Source organism: Pseudochaenichthys georgianus, chromosome 20 (assembly GCF_902827115.2).
Source record: "Pseudochaenichthys georgianus chromosome 20, fPseGeo1.2, whole genome shotgun sequence".
In the NCBI taxonomy this organism is placed as follows: domain Eukaryota; kingdom Metazoa; phylum Chordata; class Actinopteri; order Perciformes; family Channichthyidae; genus Pseudochaenichthys; species Pseudochaenichthys georgianus.
This window is the reverse complement of record NC_047522.1, coordinates 2,041,911-2,067,047: the sequence shown is the minus strand read 5'-3', so window position 1 is coordinate 2,067,047 and position 25,137 is coordinate 2,041,911. Positions and strand designations below refer to the sequence as shown.

Sequence of the window (25,137 nt, the reverse complement as noted above, 5' to 3'; positions counted from 1 at the left end):
AGCAGATAGTGACAATGTATGCTAGCTAGCTAGCTCAATGATTCCTTAAATAATATTGCGACAGAAAAACTTTTCAGTGCACATCACGCTCTGCCGCTCCGACAGGGAGCTCTGCTCTGAACACCTGAACGGCCCGTTCTAACAGCTGTTCACCAGCGGTCAGTCTGTACCACAGTGACTCCGGACCGCACAGTTAATATTAACGAATGCACCCGTAGGTAATGTAGCTGCTGAAGCTAGACCATCATCGTGGAGCAGCAGAGCCTTATTATACATCCATGAGCAGAGCTGACAGGCAGGAAGACTCAAGCACATAGCTAGCGCTTCATTATAATATATAAAAAAAGAACACCATGCGTGTATGATGGCACATAACAGCTCGCGGCCGCAGATTACTCCGGGTCCCAGACCCCCCCCATACCCCAAAAATATTTGTATTGCAGATCTACATGAATCACACAAACAACCTATTTTGGATTCAAAACGGTGAAGTTTGCATCCCTGACAGGTTAGTTTAGCCCAGTGGTTCTCAAACTTTTTCTGTCAGGGCCCCCCTTTGGAGGAAAAAAAAGGTCGGGCCCCCCCAACACAAGTCAGGCTCAGTGGCGGCGCCAGAGATTTATTTTGGGGGTGCTGTGGGGCAGCTTGACGTTTCATAGAGGGTGCTCAAACATTTAGGGTTTCCCATTAATGTCCCGGGCGCTACAGTGGAATTTTCTACTGCAACACTCCCCACGCAAATACACAATGTACCCGCGACTGTTACAATGAAGGCTAGATAATCAGCTCACGGCATAGGTGTAAGCAGGGGTCAAGTGCTGTTTTTATAGGTGGTGTGTGGACCTCACATAGGGGGGTCCGGGGGCATGCTCCCCCGGGAAGATTTATTTTTAAATATTGAAGTTAAAAGCATCAATCTGGTGCACTTTGAGAGCAACATGAAGAGATCTATGGATACCTCTCTCAGCACCCATATGAAACAGAACTGTGAACAGATTTACTTTTTCTTTATGGATATTTTACAAATCACCCTTTTAAACTGTATTCTTGTTTTGCTGTCATATAGTATTTCATACCCGTTTTTCATTTATTCTCTTATTTTTTTATAACTATAATGATCATATAAACGTGTGCCTCGGAAATAATTGTTTACATTAATGGTGACCAAAACGTTTGAGACCCACTGAGATAACACTGAGAGAGTCCTTTAGCTCACTGAGTCTCTCAGTCTGACAGGAGAGGACTCTCCTCCACTTTGTTGTTGAAAGTTGAAAGTTTGCTCGCTAGCACCAGAAGCTAACAACAACGTTCTCCGGTACCGGTGCGCTCTCTCTCTCGCTCGCGCACACAACATGGCTCGTTACACACACACACACACACACACACACACACACACACACACACACACACACACAGAGCCGAGCTTTAATGAAACACAGAGACCCAGACGTAATAGTACTGTACTGCATCATATTATTTTAGAATCAATACTTTTTTTAATTATGATTTTTTTGTATCTTCTTTTTTTTTTATAACCATTTTTCTCTCGCGCCCCCCCTGGCATGGCTCTGCGCCCCCCACTTTGAGAACCACTGGTTTAGCCTGATCGATCCGATTCCGATTCTTTCACACACACACATACGGGTATCGGGCCGAGGGCAACACCGTACTTCCGGTATCCGCCGTTTTACGCGAGGTGCAAGCAGCCGTACACCGTCTAGGTGTTGCTAAGCTTCCTGTACTGAATATCATAGTCTATTGCCTTAATCAATATCTAGTCAACTCTAAAATACCACATATATGCAATGGCATGATAATATTATTGTGACAAGTGGGGTATTCACCTGGTGTTTCCAGAAATTAGACGTAGATCCAGCCAAAATCGACGAAGGCCACTTTCGAGGGTCGTTTTTCATACATCTGCAGGCAATCTGTAAGGGCGATCCGACAACCCACACAGCTCTAGTTCACGCTGGTAACGACCTAGAGCACACCCCTCAAGTCCAGAGATGTAATCCGAAGACATGCAGCGATTTCTTCGGTCGTTAATTCAGAAAAAAAACCTAATGCGCTCTGCCTGGCTACGTTAGCTAGCTGTTTATATTTGCACTTCCAGGATATTTGCACCTTCAGGAAAATGCCGTATTTATATATATATATATATGGTGCGTGTTGCATTGTGGGTAGCTTGTGACGTCACTGTGTGTGAAAGATATTCTTATTCTTATTTTTAGATACGCCCCGCCCCCTCTCCAGCGTCTTGTTTGAATGACAGGAGTAAACACAGAATTAATGCTTTATTAATTCATGGTTTTTAAGGGGCTTATCTCCATGTAAATACTATGGTAGACTACCCAATATTCGCATCGCTCTAATCGCTCGAGTTTCACCGCGGCTGTCAGCTGTGTTTGCTCTTGTGATTCAAACAAGAGGCGCTGGAGAGGGGGCGGGGCGTATCTCCATGTAAATCCTATGGGAGATACCAACTACAACACAATGAACATATTTGACCGTAATTTAATTGTAATACACGTTTCAAAGTGATGCCGAAGTAACTACATACTGATAACGGTTAGTAAAAACCATGAATTAACGCTTTGACAAGTCTGCAGATAAGACGGCAGGCGAAAAGCTTTTAAAATGCGTGTTTTCTGAATGGAATCGGATCCATCAGGCTAAACTAACCTGTAGCTCCTCCATCCACACTCACAACAACGTCATACAGACATAAATAAAGCAGCGACTGTATTCACCGTGACATAGACAGTCTGGGGTTTGTATATGTTTAACTTTTGTCCAGTTTCTGAACAGATATGAGGAGCTGTGAGCTCTGAGTGTGTGCTAACGGCTGATGTGTTGGGACATATTTCGCTGTCGGGTGTTGACCAATCACGAAGCGTAATTTCTTGACTGGCAGCAAAAACAACCAATCACAGCAATGCTTCTCTGGCTGGCTCTGTCCAATCACAAACAAGAATTGTTCTCCCTAAAGGAATACCCTTTCTGTCCAATGTGAAATGCTGTAGTGTTTTCTGAAATGCTGTGGTGTTTTCTGAAATGCTGTGGTGTTTTCTGAAATGCTGTTGTGTTTTGCACTTCAGGGCCACCGTACAGAGCATTGATGCACTCATCCCAGCTCTATTTGCTAAGAGATAAAAGACACAGAGTTGCATTCATTTGTTGTGTAACTCATAAGAAAGCACTTTCATAACCCAGTTATGTAACCGAACTCCCTTTGGGGTTCAACATCTGATCTATATCAACTCCCACCCCCGCAATTCACTGTTTCGCATACACCCAAAAAGCATGCAAACCTACACACGCTGTGAAATTATAATCTCAGTATAAGTGGATGGGATGTAGTTAACTTGATAATAAAACCTTTGAGATGCAGAGTCAGTGGGAGGTAGACCCTAAAAAACCATTTACCAACACCTTCATTGTGCTCTGTATGGTTTATTTATCTGACAATTGAGTGCTTTACAATTGATAGTCCTTGATGCTGAATGTGTGCAGCTCAGTTCTGCCTCCTCAGCATTCGGGGTCACAGTCTGTAAATGAGGAGTGACAGTTAGATTACAAAGAACAATCGCTGCTGTTATAATCCCTGAGTGGACGTTTGATAACAATAACGGTTGAATAAGTGAATCTAATACATGCACAGCCTGCAGGAGCAGACATGGAGACTGTGGGAAGGACTCTTGTTTTCACATTGCATTTACGTACTGCTGAATTACACCATTACATTGCAACACAATCCAGCACTTTATCCATGTTTGCTGTGCTTCTTGAAGGGATTTTCGCAAGTTATAAACAGACAGTAAATACCCTGTTGTTTATACGTTTGAATGCTTAAGATTAACTACCCCCCAAAAGCTCATACAACATCAATAATATAGCAATGAAATGGTTCGATCCTATTGATTAAACCACAGCAGCACACTATATCCTATCAATTCTATCACTAATCATAATGAAATCACTCAGCTCAGATACAACTGCTGTATAGAAATCTCCTATTGGCATTGCTGTATGTCTATAGCTTAGATGCATATCATTACAATATAATAATTGAGCTGGAGAATACATTGTTTGTCGTTCAGCAGCTTAAAGCTAACTGCAATTGTAGAAATGAAGATCGACATGTAATGCTCTGAACCAGTGACCCGTAGCTTACACTGAGGAGGATGAAAGGCATGAAATAGGTCTGAGCACGGCCATCGTTGATGTACTGCAGCGTGCAATGACCTGTGAAAATACTCCATAACTTGACATGAGCTCCTGGCAGCTGAAGGACTGTAAATCGTTTCTGACTCCTCGATTTCCAAGAAACCCTTCTGGTTGGAAGAAGGTATTTTACATGTGTCGGCATGTCTTTGGATTGAGAAGAAAGTGCTGTATTTGCAAAATGTGTCAGCTGCTCCTTTTCCTTGTCTTGTTAATATTTCATAATAGGATAATAATTTAAACACATTTAACTTACTGATGACATGGTCCCGGTCCACATCTCCACAATGACCTGGAAAGGAACGTAAATATATAAAACCAGCTGAGGTGGCAGTGTATTTCCCAAACTACTTTCCCAAATGTGCTGATTACTGGAGATTATGTAGCTCTTGTGCTTTTATTATAACACTTTACATTTGACATTGCATTTGCTAACATATGTTATATCATTTTTAAGTGGACTTACTGTAGGTGGGGAAGGGGAAGAGGTATGCCAGTCCAAATGTCTGATTTTCTGCAAGCTGCTCAAACTTGCTCAACATGGGCTCGGACAGGTCGTCTACCGATCTGCCTGCAAGAATATCATAACAATGCATTTTTAGATATATAGTGCAATCTTAATTTTTACCAAAAAAGAAAATGAGAACATGTCTGAGGAACCCACTGTAGAGTTTTATGCTGATCTGGCCCCGTTTCTGGAAGTACATGATGGCGTAAGAGCTGTAGTCCGTCTCCCCGATCACTATCTTCGTGTCCAGCTCAGAACGAGGTCCTGGTGGAAACAACATGAGCATGAAGGAACGCTGCATTGCATTTTATTAAAAGGGCTTGATAATGTCAGCACTGACCTTTAAGTGTCAGCTTGCCTGGGGCTGCTGAAAGATGGTAGACCTGTTGTATCTCCCAGCACTGGTGATTACTGAGGAGTTTGTGAGATATATGATAACATTCAGTAAAAACATTTGGAAACCTCATAGACTGCTGTTTCTTCCTCTGAGACAACTTAGAGGGATGCATTACCCCCGCTTTAAAGTAGATGTGGCTCATATAAGACCTCTTTTTGTACGTTTTATCTATACTGTTCTAAATCAGGACAGCAGATAGCTTGCACACCTTCCGGCGCAGACTGAAAACTAATCTCTTTCGACTCCACTTCGAGCGATAGAATTACTAACAAAGAACTGCTAACAGAGCACTTATGGCGCGTTTCCACTGCAGGCCTCGCTCGGCCTCGCTCGGTTTGGTTAGGCCTTATTAGGCCCGGCTCACTTTAATGCTGCGCTTCCATTACAGTTTAGGAACTGGGGCAGTTACTATAGTAACGCAGTGTAGGCGGAGCCGTGACGTCATCTTCAATGAGCGCCCCAAAAAACAACACAGCCGTTAGCTCTTAGCACTCAGAGCTCACAGCTCTTCATATCTGTTCAGAAACTAGACACAAGTGAAACCAGTACAAACCACAGACTGCCTGTGTCATGGTGAGTACAGTCGCTGGTTTATTTATGTCTGTATAGGCCGTTGTTGTGAGTGTGGACGGTCGGAGCATATATAACGTTAGCTTAGCCAAGCTCCATTTAGAAAGCACGCATTTTAAAAGGGTTTTTCGCCTGCCGTCTGTCTGCAGACTTGTCAAAGCATTAATTCATGGTTTTTATTAACCGGTATCAGTGTGTTGTTACTTCGGCATCATTTTGAAACGTGTATTACAATTAAATCACGGTCAAATATGTTCATCTTGTTGTAGTTGTAGCCCTCTTGCCAGCGATTCTCTCTCTAGTTTAGCATACTCAGCCCAACTCAGCCTGGTTGTTCCTGGCCCTAGAACCACGATTTAGTCGGGCCAGAAAAAAGGTGAAAAAGTAGCCCCGGGCCAAAACTAGGCCAAAAACAGGCCCCGCACGGCTCGGCACGCTTAAAGCGAGCTACCCGCTGCAGTGGAAACGCGCCATTATATACTAATAAAGGACTGGCTTATCCAAAGCCAGTTGAGTAGCACTTGAAATGTTTTAGCTCTGAAACCTGATGTACTTATATGATTCTGTTTTCTTCAAGTTTGTATCTTGTTGGTCGAATGCACTCATTGTAAGTCGCTTTGGATAAAAGCGTCAGCTAAATGCAATGTAATGTAATAAGCTGTGTCACAGTCTCACTCTCAGATTTACCTACTTTTCTAATGTTGCATAAGGAAATGACAAAAGAAAAAGGTTTTCCTGTATGTGGCCCAAAAAGGATTATTAATCTGCCAGGTCATGATGATCCAAAAGAATGCGTAATACAAACAGGTTTAACTGTCCTCCATCCTCCTTCCGGTTGAAGCATGAAGTCAGTAATAAAAACAAGAAAGGAGAGAGATCTGTGGCATTTTAACTCCCTCTGCAGATAAATCAAAGGTACTTACTCTCGGGTTTTAGTGCTAACAGACATGGTTTGGTCAGAGTCGGGGGAGCGAGTGAGGGTCAGCACCGTTGGCTGCACCTTGGTCCCATGGTTTATCAAGTGAGAGCATTTAGAGGCCATGTTGAGCAGGTACCATCTTCCTGTCATCTGCAGCACAAACAAGCAGGCGACCGAGGAAACAAAGGCAAGACTTTATATATTCTCTCCTAAAACTGAATTGCTTTTCTCTCTCAAAAAAGGTATGCTTTTTAGCAATTTCTACCTAGGACTTGCCCTCCTTTATCAGGTCAAAATTAATATATCTAGGGTAGAAGAACCAGCACCTTACCGTGGTAGAGAGGTTTGTGTGCCCTGATGAACCTGGGAGCTGTGTTGTCTGGAACCTTGTGTTCCTGGTAGGGTCTCCCATGGCAAATTGGTCTCAGGCAAGGGGCCAGACTAAGATTGGTTCAAAAGACCTCATGAAAGGAAAAACAAGAAGTGAGGATACCCGGCCCAGAGGAAGCCCGGGGTCCCCTTCTGGAGCCAGGCCCAGAAGGAGGACTCGTCGGCGAGCGTCTGGTGGCCGGGCTTGCCACGGAGCCCGGCCGGGCCCAGCCCGAAAAGGCAACGTGGGCAACACCTCCGCTTCTCTGTTCCGCAGGCCCACCACCTACGGGAAACATCGATGGGGTCGGGTGCGCTGCCAGACGGGTGGCAGTGAAAGCGGAGGGTCTCGACGGACCAGACCCGGGCGGCAGAAGCTGGCTTTGGGGACGTGGAACGTCACCTCTCTGGGGGGGAAGGAGCCGGAGCTTGTGCGGGAGGTGGAGCGTTACCAGTTGGATCTGGTTGGGCTCACCTCTACGCACAGCGTCGGCTCTGGAACCTTACTTCTGGATAGGGGTTGGACTCTATTCTTCTCCGGAGTTGCTCAAGGTGTGAGGCGCCGGGCGGGTGTGGGGATACTCACAAGTCCCCGGTTAGGTGCTTCGTTGTTGGAGTTTACCCCAGTGGACGAGAGGGTCGCCTCCCTACGCCTGCGGGTTATGGGGGGGAAAACTCTGACTGTTGTGTGTGCTTATGCACCCAACAGCAGTTCAGAGTATTCGGCCTTCTTGGAGACCCTGGAAAGAGTCCTGTATGGGGCTCCTGAAGGGGACTCCTTAGTCTTGCTGGGAGACTTCAACGCACATGTGGGCAATGATGGAGACACTTGGAGGGGCGTGATTGGGAGGAACGGCCCCCCTGATCTGAACCGGAGTGGTGGTTTGTTACTGGACTTCTGTGCTAGTCATGGATTGGCCATAACAAACACCATGTTCGAACATAAGGATGCTCATAAGTGTACGTGGTACCAGAGCACCCTAGGCAGAAGGTCCATGATCGATTTCGTTATCGTATCATCGGACCTGAGGCCGTATGTTTTGGACACTCGGGTAAAGAGAGGGGCGGAGTTGTCAACTGATCACCATCTGGTGGTGAGTTGGGTCGAGTGGCGGGGGAAGCCTCTGGATAGACCTGGTAAGCCCAAACGTGTAGTTCGGGTGAACTGGGAACGTCTGGAGGAGGCCCAAGTTCAGGAGGCCTTCAACTCACACCTCCGGCGGAGCTTTTCGGGCATTCCTGTGGAGGTTGGGGACATTGAACCAGAGTGGTCGGTGTTCAAAGCCTCTATTGCCGAAGCCGCGGTGGGGAGCTGTGGTCTCAAGGTCTTAGGTGCCTCAAGGGGCGGTAACCCTCGAACCTCCTGGTGGACACCGGTGGTCAGGGAAGCCGTCCGACTGAAGAAGGAGGCCTTCAGGGATTTGTTATCCCGGGGGACTCCCGAAGCAGTTGCAAGGTACCGACAGGCCCGAAGGGCAGCAGCCTCATCCGTGGCCGAGGCAAAGCAGCGGGTGTGGGAGAAGTTCGGAGAAGACATGGAGAAGGACTTTCGGGCGGCACCAAAGTTGTTCTGGAAAACTGTCCGACACCTCAGGAGGGGGAAGCAGGGAACCATCCAAGCTGTGTACAGTAAGGATGGGACGTTGTTGACCTCAACTGATGGAGTGTTGGGACGTTGGAAGGAACACTTTGAGGAACTCCTGAACCCGACAACTCCGCCCTCTATGTTAGAGGCAGAGCTGGAGTATGACGGGGGATCAACGCCAATCTCCCGGGGGGAGGTCACTGAGGTCGTCAAACAACTCCACAGTGGCAAAGCCCCGGGGGTGGATGAGATCCGCCCGGAAATGCTGAAGGCTCTGGGTGTTGAGGGACTGTCATGGTTGACACGTCTCATCAACGTTGCGTGGAAGTCGGAAACGGTACCGAAGGAGTGGCAGACCGGGGTGGTGGTCCCCCTTTTCAAAAAGGGGGATCAGAGGGTGTGTGCCAATTACAGAGGCATCACACTACTCAGCCTCCCCGGGAAAGTTTACTCCAAGGTACTCGAAAGGAGGGTCAGGCCGATTGTCGAACCTCAGATTGAGGAGGAACAATGCGGATTCCGTCCTGGTCGTGGAACGACGGATCAGCTTTTTACTCTCGCAAGGATCCTGGAGGGGGCCTGGGAGTACGCTTATCCGGTCTACATGTGTTTTGTAGACTTGGAGAAGGCGTATGACCGGGTTCCCAGGGAGTTACTGTGGGAGGTGCTGCAGGAGTATGGGGTGAGGGGGTCTCTACTCAGGGCCATCCAATCTCTGTACTCCCAAAGCGAGAGCTGTGTCCGGGTCCTCGGCAGTAAGTCGGACCCATTTCCGGTGAGGGTTGGCCTCCGCCAGGGCTGCGCTTTGTCACCAATCCTGTTTGTAATATACATGGATCGGATTTCGAGGCGTAGTCGTGGGGGGGGGGGTCTGCAGTTCGGTGGACTAAGGATTGCACCACTGCTTTTTGCAGATGATGTGGTTCTGATGGCTTCATCGGTCTGCGACCTTCAGCACTCACTGGATCGGTTCGCAACCGAGTGTGAAGCGGCTGGGATGAGGATCAGCACCTCCAAATCTGAGGCCATGGTTCTCAGCAGGAAACCGATGGACTGTCCACTCCAAGTAGGGAATGAGTCCTTACCCCAAGTGAAGGAGTTCAAGTATCTCGGGGTCTTGTTCTCGAGTGAGGGATCAATGGAGCGTGAGATGGGCCGGAGAATCGGAGCAGCGGGAGCGGTATTGCAGTCGCTTTACCGCACCGTTGTGACGAAAAGGGAGCTGAGCGGAAGGCAAAGCTCTCTGTCTACCGGGCCATTTTCGTTCCTACCCTCACCTATGGTCATGAAGGATGGGTCATGACCGAAAGAACGAGATCGCGGATACAAGCGGCCGAGATGGGTTTCCTCCGCCGGGTGGCTGGTGTCTCCCTTAGAGATAAGGTGAGAAGTTCGGTCATCAGGGAGGGACTCGGAGTTGAGCCGCTCCTCCTTCGCGTCGAAAGAAGCCAGTTGAGGTGGTTCGGGCACCTAGTTAGGATGCCACCTGGGCGCCTCCCTAGGGAGGTGTTCCAGGCACGTCCAGCTGGGAAGAGACCAAGGGGTAGACCTAGGACCAGGTGGAGGGATTATATCTCTTCGCTGGCCTGGGAGCGCCTTGGGATCCCCCAGTCAGAGCTGGTTGATGTCGCCAGGGAAAAGAAAGTTTGGGGCTCTCTGCTGGAACTGCTACCCCCGCGACCCGACCACGGATAAGCGGGAGAAGATGGATGGATGGATGGATAGGGTAAATAGCATTTAACGAACCTTTCTACACTGAACAAAAATATAAACGCAACACTTTTGTTTTTGCTCCCATTTTTCATGAGATGAACTCAAAGATCTAAAACATTTTCTATATACACAAAATAACCATTTCTCTCAAATATTGTTCACAAATCTGAAAGAATCTGTGATAGTGAGCACTTCTCCTTTGCCGAGATAATCCATCCCACCTCACAGGTATGGCATATCAAGATGCTGATTAGACAGCATGATTATTGCACAGGTGTGCCTTAGGCTGGCCACAATAAAAGGCCACTCTGAAACGTGCAGTTTTGCTTTATTGGGGGGGTCCGAAAACCAGGCAGTATCTGGTGTGAGGGGTAGGGGTAGGGTTAGGGTTAGGGGTAGGGGTAGGGTTAGGGTAATGTTGTGAATCGAGTGGCCCATGGTGGTGGTGGGGTTATGGTATGGGCAGGCGTATGTAATGGACGACGAACACAGGCCACTCGATTCACAACATTACCCTAACCCTAACCCTACCCCTACCCCTCACACCAGATACTGCCTGGTTTTCGGACCCCCCCAGACCCCCCCAATAAAGCAAAACTCCACGTTTCAGAGTGGCCTTTTATTGTGGCCAGCCTAAGGCACACCTGTGCAATAATCATGCTGTCTAATCAGCATCTTGATATGCCACGCCTGTGAGGTGGGATGGATTATCTCGGCAAAGGAGAAGTGCTCACGATCACACATTCTTTCAGATTTGTGAACAATATTTGAGAGAAATGGTTATTTTGTGTTTATAGAAAATGTTTTAGATCTTTGAGTTCATCTCATAAAAAATGGGAGCAAAAACGAAAGTGTTGCGTTTGTATTTTTGTTCAGTGTATGTTGTGCTAATAACAACAATTGGCTCATATGTCCATGTTCAAATTCTATTCAGCTGAAAATCTCCCATATTTCCTAAGACACAATATTGACATATTACACAAGCATGTCCATGTTGACAACTCCCCCACTAATCCATAACAAATCACGTGAACAATTTGTCAAATTCTCTTTTTAGCATGGGTACTTGCATATAATGGTTACATTGTTCTTCCTCCTTTAGTATTAGCTTTAAATGTTAAACAATATACAAATTGTTCAAAAACCTGCAATATATGGCAAGTGCGTCACAAAATTCCCTTTTTCTAGGTTCTTCTTGAAGCAAAATGTCAGTTTTTTGGGGCTATTCTCTCCAGGTCATTCACATTGTTTCCACTGATTATTTTTGCAATGCTATTTTTTTAAATTATTCGGACAGGTAAAAAGTGAGGACCAGAATCACTGTAAGTCTGCTCAAGTCGTCACAACTCTGCCTGGAAACTTAAATAAAACACCAACACAATGTAAACATATTTATTATAAAGTCCTTCTATTAAATGCACAGTGTCATAGCAAAATGTACCTGAAGTATCAAATGTAAAAGTACGTGTTCAGTGGTTTACCTGTTGTATGTCTACGCTCTGGGCAACGGGGGCCAGGTCAATGAGTTCGACCTTTGGCTTCTTATGGCGTGTTCTTTCGAGTCGTGGACGACTTACAGCCCCCCCTACAGCCTCAGTGGAATCCCATAAACACACACACATCAACACAGCCGCTGCCAGCATGCAGCGCCATACTCCAGCCATCACTCAGGAATACACACAGTCCTCTTCTCCTGGGTTCCAGGGTTCTGATTTCTCGTTTCCTTTTGTCCTCTTGTGTTGTATTTTCTGTCCCCTCTGTCCCTGTCTGCTGAAATCCCAATCTGATTTACCCAACCTCAAGTACACAGACACGTGAAATGTGTAAACAGACCGAGAGCAGAGGACAAACAATGTGCAACGCAGGATGGTCTGTTAAATATTAGCTTGGTCTACTGGCAGATATGAGGCCACGCTACGGTGCTGCACCGTGAGCATCAGAAGGGGGCAGCAATTCATTCTTATTCAACTTTAAGTCTTAAGAAACTCAGACAGATTAGCTTCACCATACATTCAGAGAACAAACAAAAGGTGCATTTATTGACAAGTTATTTTGCTTTTGATTCCTAAAAGATGAAACAATTTGATGTTGTCTGAAAATACAGAATCAGTAATGTCATAACTCCTGTGTTTTGCAATCTCTACATAAAAGAGGTTGTCTTAATTCAGGCAGATTGTATTTTGACCTTTTTCCAACATTCACATTCATTTTTTACATTCAGGGTGACCAACTCAACAATTAGTGAATAATACAACAGTTACTACAATTACTTTTTAGGAAATGTGTTTTTAAAGGAGCTGTATGTATATTTCTGTCCAGTTTATATCCATAAACACCAAGTCCTCTTCATTCATAATGCAATTACCAAGACATTTTGTGACACACAAAGCTTGCAAACATGTGTAGGTAGACTATTGACATTTGGGTGGTCCTTCGATGTGTCAAATGAAACACAAATGTGTCTATAAGTCCAGTGGGTTTAGTTCTGCTCCTCCTTGTTTTCAGGCTTGTTGTTTTCTCTGGGTTTAAAGGTGAGCGCCAGGCTGTTGATGCAGAACCGCTGACCTGTGGGGTCCGGGCCGTCATTGAACACATGACCCAGGTGGGAATCACACTGCAGCAAACACACACACAAATATTTGAATGCAAAGATATAATTAAATGCATCGAAGAATCTAACTTTACTGCTTTATAAAAACTGCACCCAGAGATATATTGAGCAAACTGAACCTTGGCTCCAGCGCTCAGGAAACCACTCACGTTTTTACAAAGGACCTCAGTCCCAGCATTACCCAGGCTGTTGTCAGGGCGACGAATGATGGAGGCGTGGCTTTCGTCCCGCTCCCATGTCCCATGAGCCTCTTTGAATGCCGGCCAACCCGTCCCAGAGTCATACTTAGCCTCTGAACTATCAAGAGAGGAAGGAGCATTTCCTAAATGAGAATCTGCTAATGCATTTCTATACAAATATCTAATTTATGTTGGGACGTATTCACTCATTAAACTGACTTACTTAAAAAGCGGAGTATCACAGCAGACACAGTGGTACATCCCCACTTCATTATGGTTAAGGTAGATCCCACTAAAGGGCTGAGAACACACACACACACACACACACACACACACACACACACACACACACACACACACACACTTCGTATTAGAAGCAGAAACACACAACTAACAGCTGAGGATTTTTCTCACTAGTTTTGTGCCCTAATGCTCATTATTTTGTAACTCCAGTACAGTCATTTTCCCTTATTATTTTTATATATAGTATTTAGTTACAGTTTGAGGTACTTTCTTTGAGTATTTTCATTTCCACTTTATACTTTTACTCCATATCTCTGTGATGGCAATATAGTACTTTTTACAAGATGTTTTATTATAGATAAAACTACCCAGTAAAGTAATAAAACTGTGGAAGCATGACTTCACTTGTTGCAAGACATTTTTACTTTTTGCACCTAATTAAAAAAAGTGTTTCTGAAATAAATTACATAACGAAACCGGCTCGAGATACACTTTTTGTTATATTCCATTGAATGCTCTTAACATCCCGATAGCAATGAATATCTTAAGTGCTTTGACATCTGTGGAAGCCGTGGCGCTGTAAAAAGCACGACCAATCATCTGAGCAGGCCCGACTAAAGTAACTGGATGGCCTACCTGCCTGTCAGCCTTCCATCACAGCACAAACTTATCTCGTGCCCTCATTGGTCATGTGCGCGTTCGTGTGTGTTGGAGGAGGGGTTCTGTGAGGAAGTGGCAGATTTTTTCCGGTTGTGTATTTTCAAATTCTAGCGCACTCGAGCTGGTTTCTCCAAAATTACCTACCCCACCTTTAAGTAAAAGATCTTTGTACTTTTAACATTAATTATAATCTGAGAGCTTCTCTCTCATAAAGCAGGTTTGTAGCTGGATTAACCTGAAACAGAAAAACATACAGAAGTGAGCAAAGTCCACCTGTATGTTTTTCTGGTAGATAATGTATGCAGACAGTACTCACCATCTCAGTCCCTTTCTCTCTGGTGACGACAAACTGCTCTGGGGTCAGTTTCTTCTGCCAGTCTGTGGTCTCATTGTACCGGGTGAGAGACCGCAGGCCTACAGAGAGACAGAAGGACATTAAATCCACTGTTCCTGGCCAATCCACAGTCTGTGTCCGCTCCGCAATCAACCGAAAAACAATTAAATGCATTGAATTTTTTTATTTAATTTCAAAAATATAACCCTCAATATAAGACCACAGATCCTGGGCACATGGACAATTGAGAAAATGGTTATCACATGACTTGGAACATAATACACCTCACTCCTCAAGGCTGAACAAAACAATCATAAAATGTAACTTAATGCTAATTCGTAAAGTAAAATGCAGCTCATCTGAATCCTACAATCCCACTTTAATTGTAGTCCCTTTTTGCACCAGCAGCAGGTTTGTTATTCATGCTTTGTGAGAAAAGTGCAGCATCGTGCACCTGCAGGAGTGTGCAGCCTCAGATAACTGTTGGTAAAGAAATCAAACTGTATCCCAGTACCTTGCGATGTGGACACGGGACGGATGAACACCGGGATCCTCCTCGGTAACACCGCGGATCTGACCGTCGCCTGCTGGGAAAATACTACGGAGAGACGGGCGACGAAACGCGACATGTTTGCTGCTGCTGCTGAAGTGTGTCTAAAGTCAAGTCCTGATAACAGTGTGTGCGTGTGCGTGTGCGTGTGTGTGTGTGTGTGTGGCATTACTATACTTGTGGGGACCTAAATCTGTCTACACAGTCACGTGTGGGGACTCGCCTCCCTTATGGGGACAAATTGGAGGTCCCCATGAGGGGAATCATTAATTTTAGGGTGAAGACTTGGTTAGGGTAAGGGTTAGGCATGTGTTGGTTATGGTTAAGGTTAGGATAAGTCTCCAGGAAATGCATGTAAGTCAATGTAATGTCCCCTGAAGTGATGTATACATGGTATATGTGTGTGTGTGTGTGTGTGTGTGTGTGTGTGTGTGTGTGTGTGTGTGTGTGTGTGTGTGTGTGTGTGTGTGTGTGTGTGTGTGTGTGTGTGTGTGTGTGTGTGTGTGTGTGTGTGTGTGTGTGTGTGTGTGTGTGTGTGTGTGTGTGTGTGTGTGTGTGTGTGTGTGTGTGTGTGTGTGTGTGTGTGTGTGTGTGTGTGTGTGTGAGTGATCCGGACACAGTGCACAGGGTTCACTGGAGATATTGCTAGACATGGTGCATAAAGCTCTTTATGGCTTAACAGCAGCTCGATTGTAAGTGTTATATTACACCAGTGTTATTGCTGGTGTATTTTACCGTTATATTGATATTGTAGACCTACTGGGTTTTTTCCTAGAATTTCCATTTTTTTTGGACCGTTGCAGTAGGCTACTTTGTATTTTTATCCCATCTTAATGTGTTTTTTTAATTATATACTGAATATAGTTAGTGTTTTACACATTTTCCAATAAAACAACATTGAGGTATAATGCACAGTATGCAATAACACTTTCACATTATAGGAACTTATTATGCACTGAGCAATCCTACGGTACATTATGCTCTGACTCCTCACAAAAATATGTTTTCCTTTCCTTTTCAATGATCTGACCTAATTGCCTCATTCAAGGCACAGACACCAGATAAAGACCGCCTGATATCAATCTGTCTCTCCTCTGCAATTACACTGTAAATCCTCTGTTGGGAAGAACCAGGTTAAACCAGTGTGTTTATCAGACAAGAGCACAGGCAGCGTGTTTCCATTAGGCTGGGGCACGCAACACAATAATCAACTGAACATTTGATACTTCATTGTCAGATTTAACCACAAATACACGCACAATACAAATCAATATATTGCTATATGGTCTGGTATTGCACGGCTGCAAGTGTATTTGGTGCCAGCAGGCTTCCAGGCTGGTGCATGAGGTCTACTGTGTAGCGGCAGGGCTGTGCAGGGCGCTCCTCCCTGTTGAAGAGCAGCACCTCGTTCCAAGCCCGGTTATACTCCCCTCTGACCAGTGTGCAGCTCAGTCCGATGCAATCAGCCAGACACTGAAGATACAGGTTGGAGGATAGTCATAAAGAAACTAAAGCACCTGTATTTCATTTGTTAGTGTGCACATCATGCTAATCCAAAGGAGCTTGAAATAAAATGCGTTGGGATTAATTGTAGCAATGAAAGGTGCTTTACAAATCAAATGTATTCTTATTATTGAGGATGCTGTGTGGTATCTAGGTACCTTGAAGAGAAGAGCCCTATGGCCGTAGATTCCCTTGCTGATCAAGCCGATGGGAACGACGTTCGCCTGAAGCTGAAACTTGAGCTCGCTGAGGTGCAGCACCCACGGATATTCATGCAACCTTTCCATCTCCACTGCTCCTCCCATGGCTTCACTCACCAGCCTGACTCCCAAATCCATGCACAGAAAACACATTAGGGTGCTTCAACATTTCACAGGTAGGTTCTATTACCAAAGAACAATGGCTGCCAATCATATACTCTGTGATTTTCTTTCTTATTTACAGTGACAGTGCGCGTTGGTTATGTGCGGACTGCATTCATCCGTCACCTTGCCAAGGCAGCACACTGCTCCCGTTCATCAGTCAGAGGGATGATGGATTCTTTGGCCTCTTTAATGAGAAGCTGCAACGAGACGTCGTCCATCATCTTCCACGGTTTCTCGGGTAGGGGCTCATCTTTCTGCTTGTCCTCCTCTTTCTTCTTCCTATGCACAAGGACAGTGAATGTAAGAGGAACTCAGTCAGTGTCTTTAAAATAAGGGAGAATATCAACTGTGATTTGACAGTGGCCTACATTCTTTGTTTGCGATGGTTCATTAATCACACAGCATACAACAAATAACATAAATCCTCATCGAGAAATACTACTAAATGTTCTAAGATATTATTGGCAGTGTTAATATGACTCACCTCGGGGTCCTGCGCTCTGCCTTGCTGCCGGTGTCTGTTTCCGATGCGTTGCTCTGCCTCTCTTCTGTCTCCACTGTCTCTCTGCCGCAGAAAGGATTGAAGGGTTTAAATAACTGAACACAGGTCTATTAGTCTATCTTTCTTGTATATCCTCAGTTGTTGTTGTTGTTGTTGTTGTTGTTGTTGTTGTTGTTGTGTGTGTTTATGTGGCTCTGTCTGTATGCATGCAACACACAAGAGCACCCATTTGCTCTAAAAGGTTAAAAAGGCAAACTTACCTCATTCTAACTCATGAACAGATGTATGTGTGTGTGTGTGTGTGTGTGTGTGTGTGTGTGTGTGTGTGTGTGTGTGTGTGTGTGTGTGTGTGTGTGTGTGTGTGTGTGTGTGTGTGTGTGTGTGTGTGTGTGTGTGTGTGTGTGTGTGTGTGTGTGTGTGTGTGTGTGTGTGTGTGTGTGTGTGTGTGTGTGTGTGTGTGCTTAAGGGGGACATGGTTGACCATGAGGGGGTTAATTCATCAACATGTTGGAAGCTTGTGTAACATGTGTGTATACTATGTGCGTTAAGACTTTGATACACATTCATGTATTCTTATTCTCAGTGTGCGTGTGTGTTGTGCAGGCATCTTCATAGTTGTTCTCGTAGGTCCATTAGTCTAACACAAAGGCTCTTTATCTGTGTGTGTGTTGCCATCTTTTATAAAAACAGGGATTGTTTACCCTCAAGAGGCCACACGAACAGAAGGCAACGAGGAGAGGGGAGAAAAGAAGCTAACGGGGAAATGGGATCACTGGATTGGAGAAAACAGGGGGAGGGTGTTGGTAATCTAACAGCCACAATAAATTGTACTGGCAAACTTCATGGTGTGGCTGGAAGTGTAAAACACTCAGTTATGTCTCTACCACCATCTGTGTGGGTGTTCTTGTTAGTTTCCCACTCTGCTTGTCGTGTAAGATTGATTTGCAGTGTGGGGAGCGGCTGGACATATTCTCAAAGTTTAGTTCTAGTTTTTTAATGAATTGTTTTAAGACATTCAAGAACACATACTCTGCTGCTGTGTTGACTACAATGATGGGCCGGTGCTCGTTGACCGGCTGCTTTGACATTTCCTCTAAAATCAGAATCCTTTGTCCTGCACGAGCCTGAGAAAAAGAGAGACGGAAAAGGAGTTGATGCAAAAGTGTTAAACACCCTTTGTTACAGTATGGTTTCAGACGGATATTGGTTCAAACAGATCAATTAAAAAAGTTCAAGTTGTGAAATATAGTAAGATTATGAGCATGTCTGGAGATGGGACAACATATATTTGTTGACCTCTGTTTAGTAAAGAATACACACACACACACACACACCTTCCCAGCGTCATAGAAGCCGTCACATATAAGGTCAGTGGAGGCTAAGTGACTGGTCAGGCTGTATTTGGCGGACAGGTTGGAGTTAAGCAGGCTGATCATAGCCAGCTCGCTGAAACGGCTCCTTCGATTCACTGATTGGTTGATTTCCTGTAGCATTTCCAGGGCTCTGAGACGCATACACAGAACAGAAATGCAATCATAGAGGGATATATTCAGACTAATGATACATATAAAAATACATGGACAAAATGCTCCATACTTTAGTGAGGAGCTTCATGTAATACTGTCCTATACTGACATCTAGTGGTTATTCAATATATTACTATGAGCTGGTCTCCACACTTTTAATTACATTTCCTTAAGTCAGTTTCTTACCCAAATGTGCACATCTCCACAGCGGCAGGCCCATCACTGGCACAGACGCTGATAGCCCAGCATGCATTGTGCAACACTTCTTTGTGATAGGAACGCAGCAGATTGACCAGTGGGTGAAGGCCTCCAGCACTTTGCAGCTTTGTCGGACATGGAGTTTTAGTTTCGTTAGTTTCAGTTTTATAGAGATGAAGATAAAAATAAAAACAGGAACAGTAAAATCAATATCAGCAAACTGAACTGGTATTTCCTTTATGCAAAACTAGGGCTTCCCCTATATGTTTGGTTGTTTTGGTTTTTGTTGACTAAGCTTTCTTCAGTTGAATTTTTGGTAATGCTTTGTTGTGCTAAATTCCTTTTTACGGATCCATTGATAAATTAAAGAATCTATTAGTCGATCAAATCGTATGAGTGTTAAACGACACCAACCTCTGCCCTGGCTTCTGTATCACAGGTCAGCACTGCGAGGCACCGCGTGGTGTTGACCAGCAGTTGTGTATCTGTGGAGTTCAGAGGCTCCACCAGAGCTTTAACGGCTCCTAGGGACAGAATACTGCAGCGGATGACCTCCTGCGCTGCCATGTTGCCAAGTGTGGCAGCAGAATTAGCCAACGTCCTGAGACCGCTTCCATTTAGCTGCTGGACAAGGACTTCATGGCCTCCTGCCTCGTACACTGCACTGCAGATAGAACAGAAATGGTTGAGTGATTTAATGCAAGGAGCTGACTATAAATGCAGTATCGTAACAACGCATGCAGCATGGAATGTATGTATGTTGGATTTGCTCAAATAGGTAGAGTATAAGAAACATTTTGGCTAAGGAAAGTGAGGCGGTGATGCATGGGAGGTGGAGGTAAATGTCCCGAGAACGGAAGGAGACAGTAATACTGAAATATGAAGTCAAACCGAGAGACGATGGGTATAGGGAAGATTTGTCAGGGGAATAAAAAGTGGAAGATTATAATGGAGAAAGGTAGAGAAGAGAGGTAAATGGATATTCAGTCAGGGAGAACCGTGCAAAGACGGATGAAGAATTAAATCATTTGTGAAATAGTGGAGAGGAAGGAACACTGCACAACCTTAAAACACATACAAAACGTTTAAAGACGGCAAACTACAGTTTTAAGGCTGATTATTTACATATTATGCCACTCCCACCACTGCTTACTATAGGGATTATCTTTAAAGTGTGTAATAGGTTGTGTGTCACTCACAACATGTTGAGCTGGTTGCTCTGTGTGAGGTAAGAGAGGGCCTGTGCTGCTGCCTCTTTCAGCACCAAACTCTCATTGTTCAGCAGCTGTACAACTGCCGGGATTCCACCTGAGACACACACAGATGCAACTCATTCACACTTCCTCCTGTTGAATGTGTGTGTTAATGTTAGTGTTGTTGTGTGAATGTGTGTGTACCCAGGTCTCTGAAGCTGTCTTTGCTGGCGAGGTGGAAGCTCATGACGCTCACCGCCTGGCAGGTCGCTGTTTGCACGCTGATGTCCGCCACAGACAGAAGCTCTACCAGAACCTTCTCCACATTCTGTTCATGGAGCAGTTTGCGATTCTCAGCTTCACACCATGAATGAAACAGAGAGAAAGTACGTGTCAAATATGCCCTTGTGAATTCTAAACCCAGTACAAAAACCTCTTGTTTCCTTCTGTGCTTACAGCTATGAGCAACCCTGGTGATGCATTTCACAGCATTGGACTGGATGGCAGGTGTGTTGGGGGTGAGAACGAACTCCATCAGCCTCTTCAGTCCTCCATCCTTGTGGACCAGCTGTAAACTCTCACTGTCACTCAAACAGTTAGCAACTACCTGTAGGGTCCCAGCATGAAGGTCACTGAAGTCCTGTTGGAAATAAAAAATATGTATAGGATTTAAAGGGCATCAGGATCTTAGAAAAAGTGATATTTCAAAGGGGACCATTTCTAGCTAATAGTGCAAACAAAACCTGGGTATTTTTAACTTTCTCCATATGTTATTTTCTCAAACTAAAGGGTGAGATGTAGATATACATGTTGTCTCTCTCATATACCGTGTTACTGAGGATTTCCATGAGTTTCTCAAACCCTTGCTCTTCCCTGAAGGTGTTGCATGTGTCTGCATCAGTGGTGACATTCTGCAGCGTCTTTAAAGCCAAATGCTGAATGGCAGGGAAGTCAGACTTTAACAGTTCCAGAAGTGGAGGGATCCCGCCCGACTCGTGGACTGCCTGTCGACTTTTCTGATCCTACAGACATACAGTTCAACACAGGAAACAAAGGGACAATGACAATTGTAAAACCTTTTCAATTGTAATAATCCCAATCTTAAAAACATCCACAGTGAAGCATGTTATAGATGTAACTTATGTGTCCAACATGAACAAGCTTATAAGCATATAGCCTTGAGATCTCCACTAGTCACCTGAACTAGGTTAAAGATGATTTCAAGCGAGTTGTTCTTCACATCGGGGTCTGGACTGGAGAGGAGCTGGATCAGAGGTGGCAGGCCCTTGTTGTCAAAGATCTGGACCTTACAGACGAAATCCACCGACAGACAGGCCAGGCACAGTGTCGCAAACTCATGGACCACTGTATCTTCTTGAATGGGAAAGAAAACAGTGTTAACATGTGTTAGTGTGCAACCGAACAGTGGTGTGAAGTACCTCAGCAGTACATTAACTCAAGTACTATACTTCCAATTCTGAGGAACTTTTTTACTCAACTTCATTATTATATTATCTGAAAGCTAAAAAGTTACCCCTTATTCAAACCAGATTAGACCTTGAAATATATTTAATGATCCTAAAAATACAAAAATAGGCCACCTGATGAATTGAGTCAAATGAGTGACATGTCAGTGGTGTTACAATATTTAAATGATGTTTACATAAATGAATAATCCAAAAGTGCATCACATAAATAGATGTTTTTCTTTTTGTTACTGTTGAGTACTTCTTCCACCCCTGCTATAAGTACACATCTGCTTCCGAGTCTATTCATCTTGACATCAACTGACTCACTTCACTCACCTTCAAGTGACAGTTTGTCAATGATTGATAGAATGACATCCTTTTTCTTCAGAGCACTCTTGACCTCACCTTTCAATTGAAACATGAGACAAGATTATTACCTGAGGAACAGTTATTCAGTCACTCAGTGTGTAAGTCAACAAAACAGTGAATTGTGCTGCCAGTCAACAAGTCTCAAACAGTCATCAAACATCTTAGTATGTTATCGCATGTTGTCTGACAAACCGTTGGTGGCCATGATGCCTAAGGCCATGAAAGCGTTGCGTCTGACCAGCCTGTTGTTGTTGCTGATGAGCTTACAGAGAGGCTCTAATGCCCCGAGTCCCAGCAGATAGAATTTGTTATCATCTCCTAACAATAGGGGGAGACAGTCAACAGGGAAATTAAGCATGATGGTGCCAAGCATACTAACAGTGCCTGTGGGCATTTATTATGTATTAGTAAGGATACACACTGTAATGTAATCAAAGACAATGGCAGATAACAAAATACAATTGGGATGGTGTTAAACATAGTAATACACAGGTAATATAATAACATGTTGATTGTTTTATGTCACCTCTAAATGTTTGAGCTTAGAAGGGAAACAAATTAGATGATAATGTAGATTTTATAACAAATCTGAAGATATTAGATGAGCAGTGGTCATCCCCAAGTAGGCTACATGTTGTGCTTTCAAGCAGGGATGCACACACAAAAACAATTAGGGGTTAGCAGTATAGCTTACTGTACCTTTCTCTGCAAATGTGTATATTGCTTCACAGGCTTTGACTAGGATGTCCTCCTCCTGGGAGCTCAGCAGCAGCACCACTGTTTCTGGAGTTTTTCCTTCAACAGGTAGTGGCTCAAACTGTGGAGAGAGGGAGATGGGCATCATGCTACAATGGAAACAAAGTATAGAAACCTTTTTAGAAATATTTATCTCTCACCGGTTCCTTGCATCGAGTTTCAGCTTCCTTTTTTGCTTTCTTCCCCATGTTGTGACCTAGAGAGAAAGAATATTTGTCTTAACAGCGTTTATTGATCACAGTAGTTTGACAGCAATACATGCTATGCCACATTAGCATTCATAGCTACAAAGCTAACCAGACAGCCACATTAGCAGGTTCATAAATAACGCTTTACAAACAAGTGCAGACCCACCTCTTCAAATGTCACTATGATTTACCAATTTCTCCCCCAAACTAAAGGACAAATTCTGTATTTATAATTAGCATGACAACCGGTAAGAAGGCTGTGTGTTTAGTGTTGTGGAAAAGGAGGTTGACAGTGAGTTGCTAGGCAACGCTTGCCTAGGCAATGAGGGTAATTTTCCTTAGTTTTCAAGTTATTGTTAAAATGTAGTAGGCTTTAAATGTGTGTAACTTACGCAATTTCACCATGTATATTGTGTAAAAATGGACATGGACAAGTTTATTCAATGTTTTGTATATTGCTTACCACAGAGATGTTGAATTACAAGATCTATTAAATGATGCAAAGGACAAAATCAAAAATATGTTTCCTAAATCTGTCATTCTGAGTTAATCCTCCATCAAAAGGAATGGAAAATCCAACGCGTACGTACATTTGTTGATGGGGGATTGCGGTGTGTCGTGTCCTGTACAGGTCATTGGAGAATATTGAGGTAAATGTAGCTACTGCTGTGAAGAGTGAGTCATAAAACAAATTATCTCTCCAGCGCACTGAGGCCTCCTGCTCTCAGAGAGGCTCTTACACCGCAATGTGCCAGTGGAAACAGCATGCACCAGAAAACCAAATGACCTCTAAAGACATTACCTCTGGTGGTGTGGACATGACCACCCTTCTGCCTGAAATGTGCCTCAGATTTAATCTAAACGAAAGCAAGCCAAGGATGGGGGATGGTCGGGATGATGTACAGGTTTCCCTGCTAATGCATTATCATTATTACAAGAGCTGCACACACGCGCATCCCTGCACGCACTCTCAAATCCATATGGCCACCTGAAAATGAAAAGTCGTCACACAAATGTTCACATCGAAACGGGGTTTTCTGATTAATGCACGTTGCGTTTTTTATTTGAAATGTACATGCATATTTAGGTATTAAAAACACTGATAGGATTGATTAAACAGCACAAAAAAGTAGCATAGTGGAGGAGGGTTGCAGCGAATCAGCGCCGCAGCCACTGCAGATCTCAGCAGGCTGTCACCTCCCTCCTCGAGCTGTCAGTGACAGCAGCTCACAAGAAGCTGCAGACCCACACTCAACCACCCGGTGATTTTTACCTCGAAATAACAGCTCCTCTGCGTTTTAATTCAAACGGAGAAAAGGCATGACAGGATAAACCCCTGCTCCACGGACTGACACGGGCAGGTAGCAGGAGGGCTCGTTGGCTGCTGGTTAGCTTGTAGGCTAATGCTAGTAGACTAGTGTACGGTGTTTGGTTGTGTTTTTTGCCGTCAGTTGGCTACTTGCTAGCGAAGGTCGGAGGAGCTAACGTTAGCGGATAGTCAAGAGCGTTTAGTTAGTCATTCGGCGTCATTAAGGTGTCATTTTAATAATCTACTCTAAAGATAAATAATTATTTGTATTTATTTGTCAGGGAGCTGTAAAGTATTCCTGTTTAATTCGTTTGTTAATATTGCTGAATGTATCGTTGCTAGCTTCTTGGCTATGCTAACGCCAGCTCACATCACAGGGGACTAGCTTGTGAAGGAAGGAAGAGAGGTGACTTATGATGTGTGCTGAGGGAAGCAGCATACTGTTGGGCGAAGGAGAGCAGCAGTATTAGCCTAAACACATCCTAGTTTATCCTACTGTTTCTTTCGTATAGGGCCGTAGCGTGTGTTAAGCTGTTAGGCACGTTTGATGTAGAAAATAATTCGTTGACTTTGATTTGCGAGAAATGAAAAGTGTTTGTATTTCTGAGTCGTGAGCTAGTGGCCACTTGTGCCAGCTTCAAGGGGAGATACACTGTCAGGATAATCGCACAGATCTGCAAAAACCAACTCAGATTGCTAAAAGATGGCTTCGGCGAGCAGCATTGCCGCAGCTATTGCGAGCAAAACGAAGACGAAGAAAAAGCACTTCGTCGCCCAGAAAGTGAAGCTCTTCCGTGCCAGCGACCCGCTGCTCAGCGTGCTCATGTGGGGAGTCAACCATTCGGTGAGTCAGACCATCTCATGTCCAGTTGACGATGTCTCCACGACCTTTCC

The 25,137-nt window shown here is 44.5% G+C and overlaps 4 protein-coding genes across 7 annotated transcripts in view; 1 reads left to right on the top strand and 3 right to left on the bottom strand.

The window, feature by feature from the left end:
• Positions 1–3,440: 3,440 nt before the first annotated feature.
• c8g (complement component 8, gamma polypeptide) lies at positions 3,441–12,145 on the bottom strand. Its single transcript, XM_034108318.2, has 7 exons — positions 11,770–12,145; positions 6,626–6,771; positions 5,076–5,146; positions 4,892–4,999; positions 4,694–4,798; positions 4,484–4,519; positions 3,441–3,551 (listed from the first exon to the last, which is right to left on the bottom strand). Exons 1-7 carry the CDS (start codon positions 11,950–11,952, stop codon positions 3,532–3,534), a joined length of 669 nt encoding a protein of 222 aa, XP_033964209.1. The 5' UTR covers positions 11,953–12,145; the 3' UTR covers positions 3,441–3,531.
• A 150-nt stretch (positions 12,146–12,295) lies between these two features.
• msrb2 (methionine sulfoxide reductase B2) lies at positions 12,296–15,317 on the bottom strand. Its single transcript, XM_034108319.2, has 5 exons — positions 14,830–15,317; positions 14,298–14,395; positions 13,302–13,378; positions 13,049–13,196; positions 12,296–12,902 (listed from the first exon to the last, which is right to left on the bottom strand). Exons 1-5 carry the CDS (start codon positions 15,032–15,034, stop codon positions 12,768–12,770), a joined length of 663 nt encoding a protein of 220 aa, XP_033964210.1. The 5' UTR covers positions 15,035–15,317; the 3' UTR covers positions 12,296–12,767.
• A 144-nt stretch (positions 15,318–15,461) lies between these two features.
• Positions 15,462–23,762, bottom strand: armc3 (armadillo repeat containing 3). 3 transcript variants are annotated; one of them, XM_034108627.2, is made up of 19 exons: positions 23,737–23,762; positions 23,525–23,600; positions 22,887–22,942; positions 22,690–22,807; positions 22,183–22,308; positions 21,958–22,026; positions 21,351–21,526; positions 20,980–21,174; positions 20,609–20,792; positions 20,357–20,509; positions 20,159–20,267; positions 19,374–19,623; positions 18,948–19,084; positions 18,570–18,738; positions 18,265–18,359; positions 17,218–17,298; positions 16,857–17,012; positions 16,527–16,689; positions 15,462–16,338 (listed from the first exon to the last, which is right to left on the bottom strand). In XM_034108627.2, exons 2-19 carry the CDS (start codon positions 23,568–23,570, stop codon positions 16,144–16,146), a joined length of 2,478 nt encoding a protein of 825 aa, XP_033964518.1. In that variant the 5' UTR covers positions 23,571–23,600; positions 23,737–23,762; the 3' UTR covers positions 15,462–16,143. The 3 variants fall into 3 exon arrangements, with proteins under 3 accessions (XP_033964518.1, XP_033964517.1, XP_033964519.1); XM_034108626.2 differs by lacking the exon at positions 23,737–23,762 and having other exon boundaries at positions 23,525–23,618; XM_034108628.2 differs by lacking the exons at positions 23,525–23,600; positions 23,737–23,762 and adding an exon at positions 23,101–23,228.
• Positions 23,763–24,111: 349 nt separating this feature from the next.
• The window catches only part of pip4k2aa (phosphatidylinositol-5-phosphate 4-kinase, type II, alpha a), a 33,149-nt gene continuing 32,123 nt past the window's right edge, over positions 24,112–25,137 (top strand). Inside the window, exon 1 of one of the 2 annotated variants that reach the window (XM_034108629.2) lies at positions 24,112–25,087. In XM_034108629.2, the coding sequence (XP_033964520.1) occupies positions 24,947–25,087 (141 nt within the window). In that variant the 5' untranslated portion in view covers positions 24,112–24,946. The remainder of the gene's footprint in view (positions 25,088–25,137) is intronic. The other variant, XM_034108630.2, reaches the window with a different exon arrangement.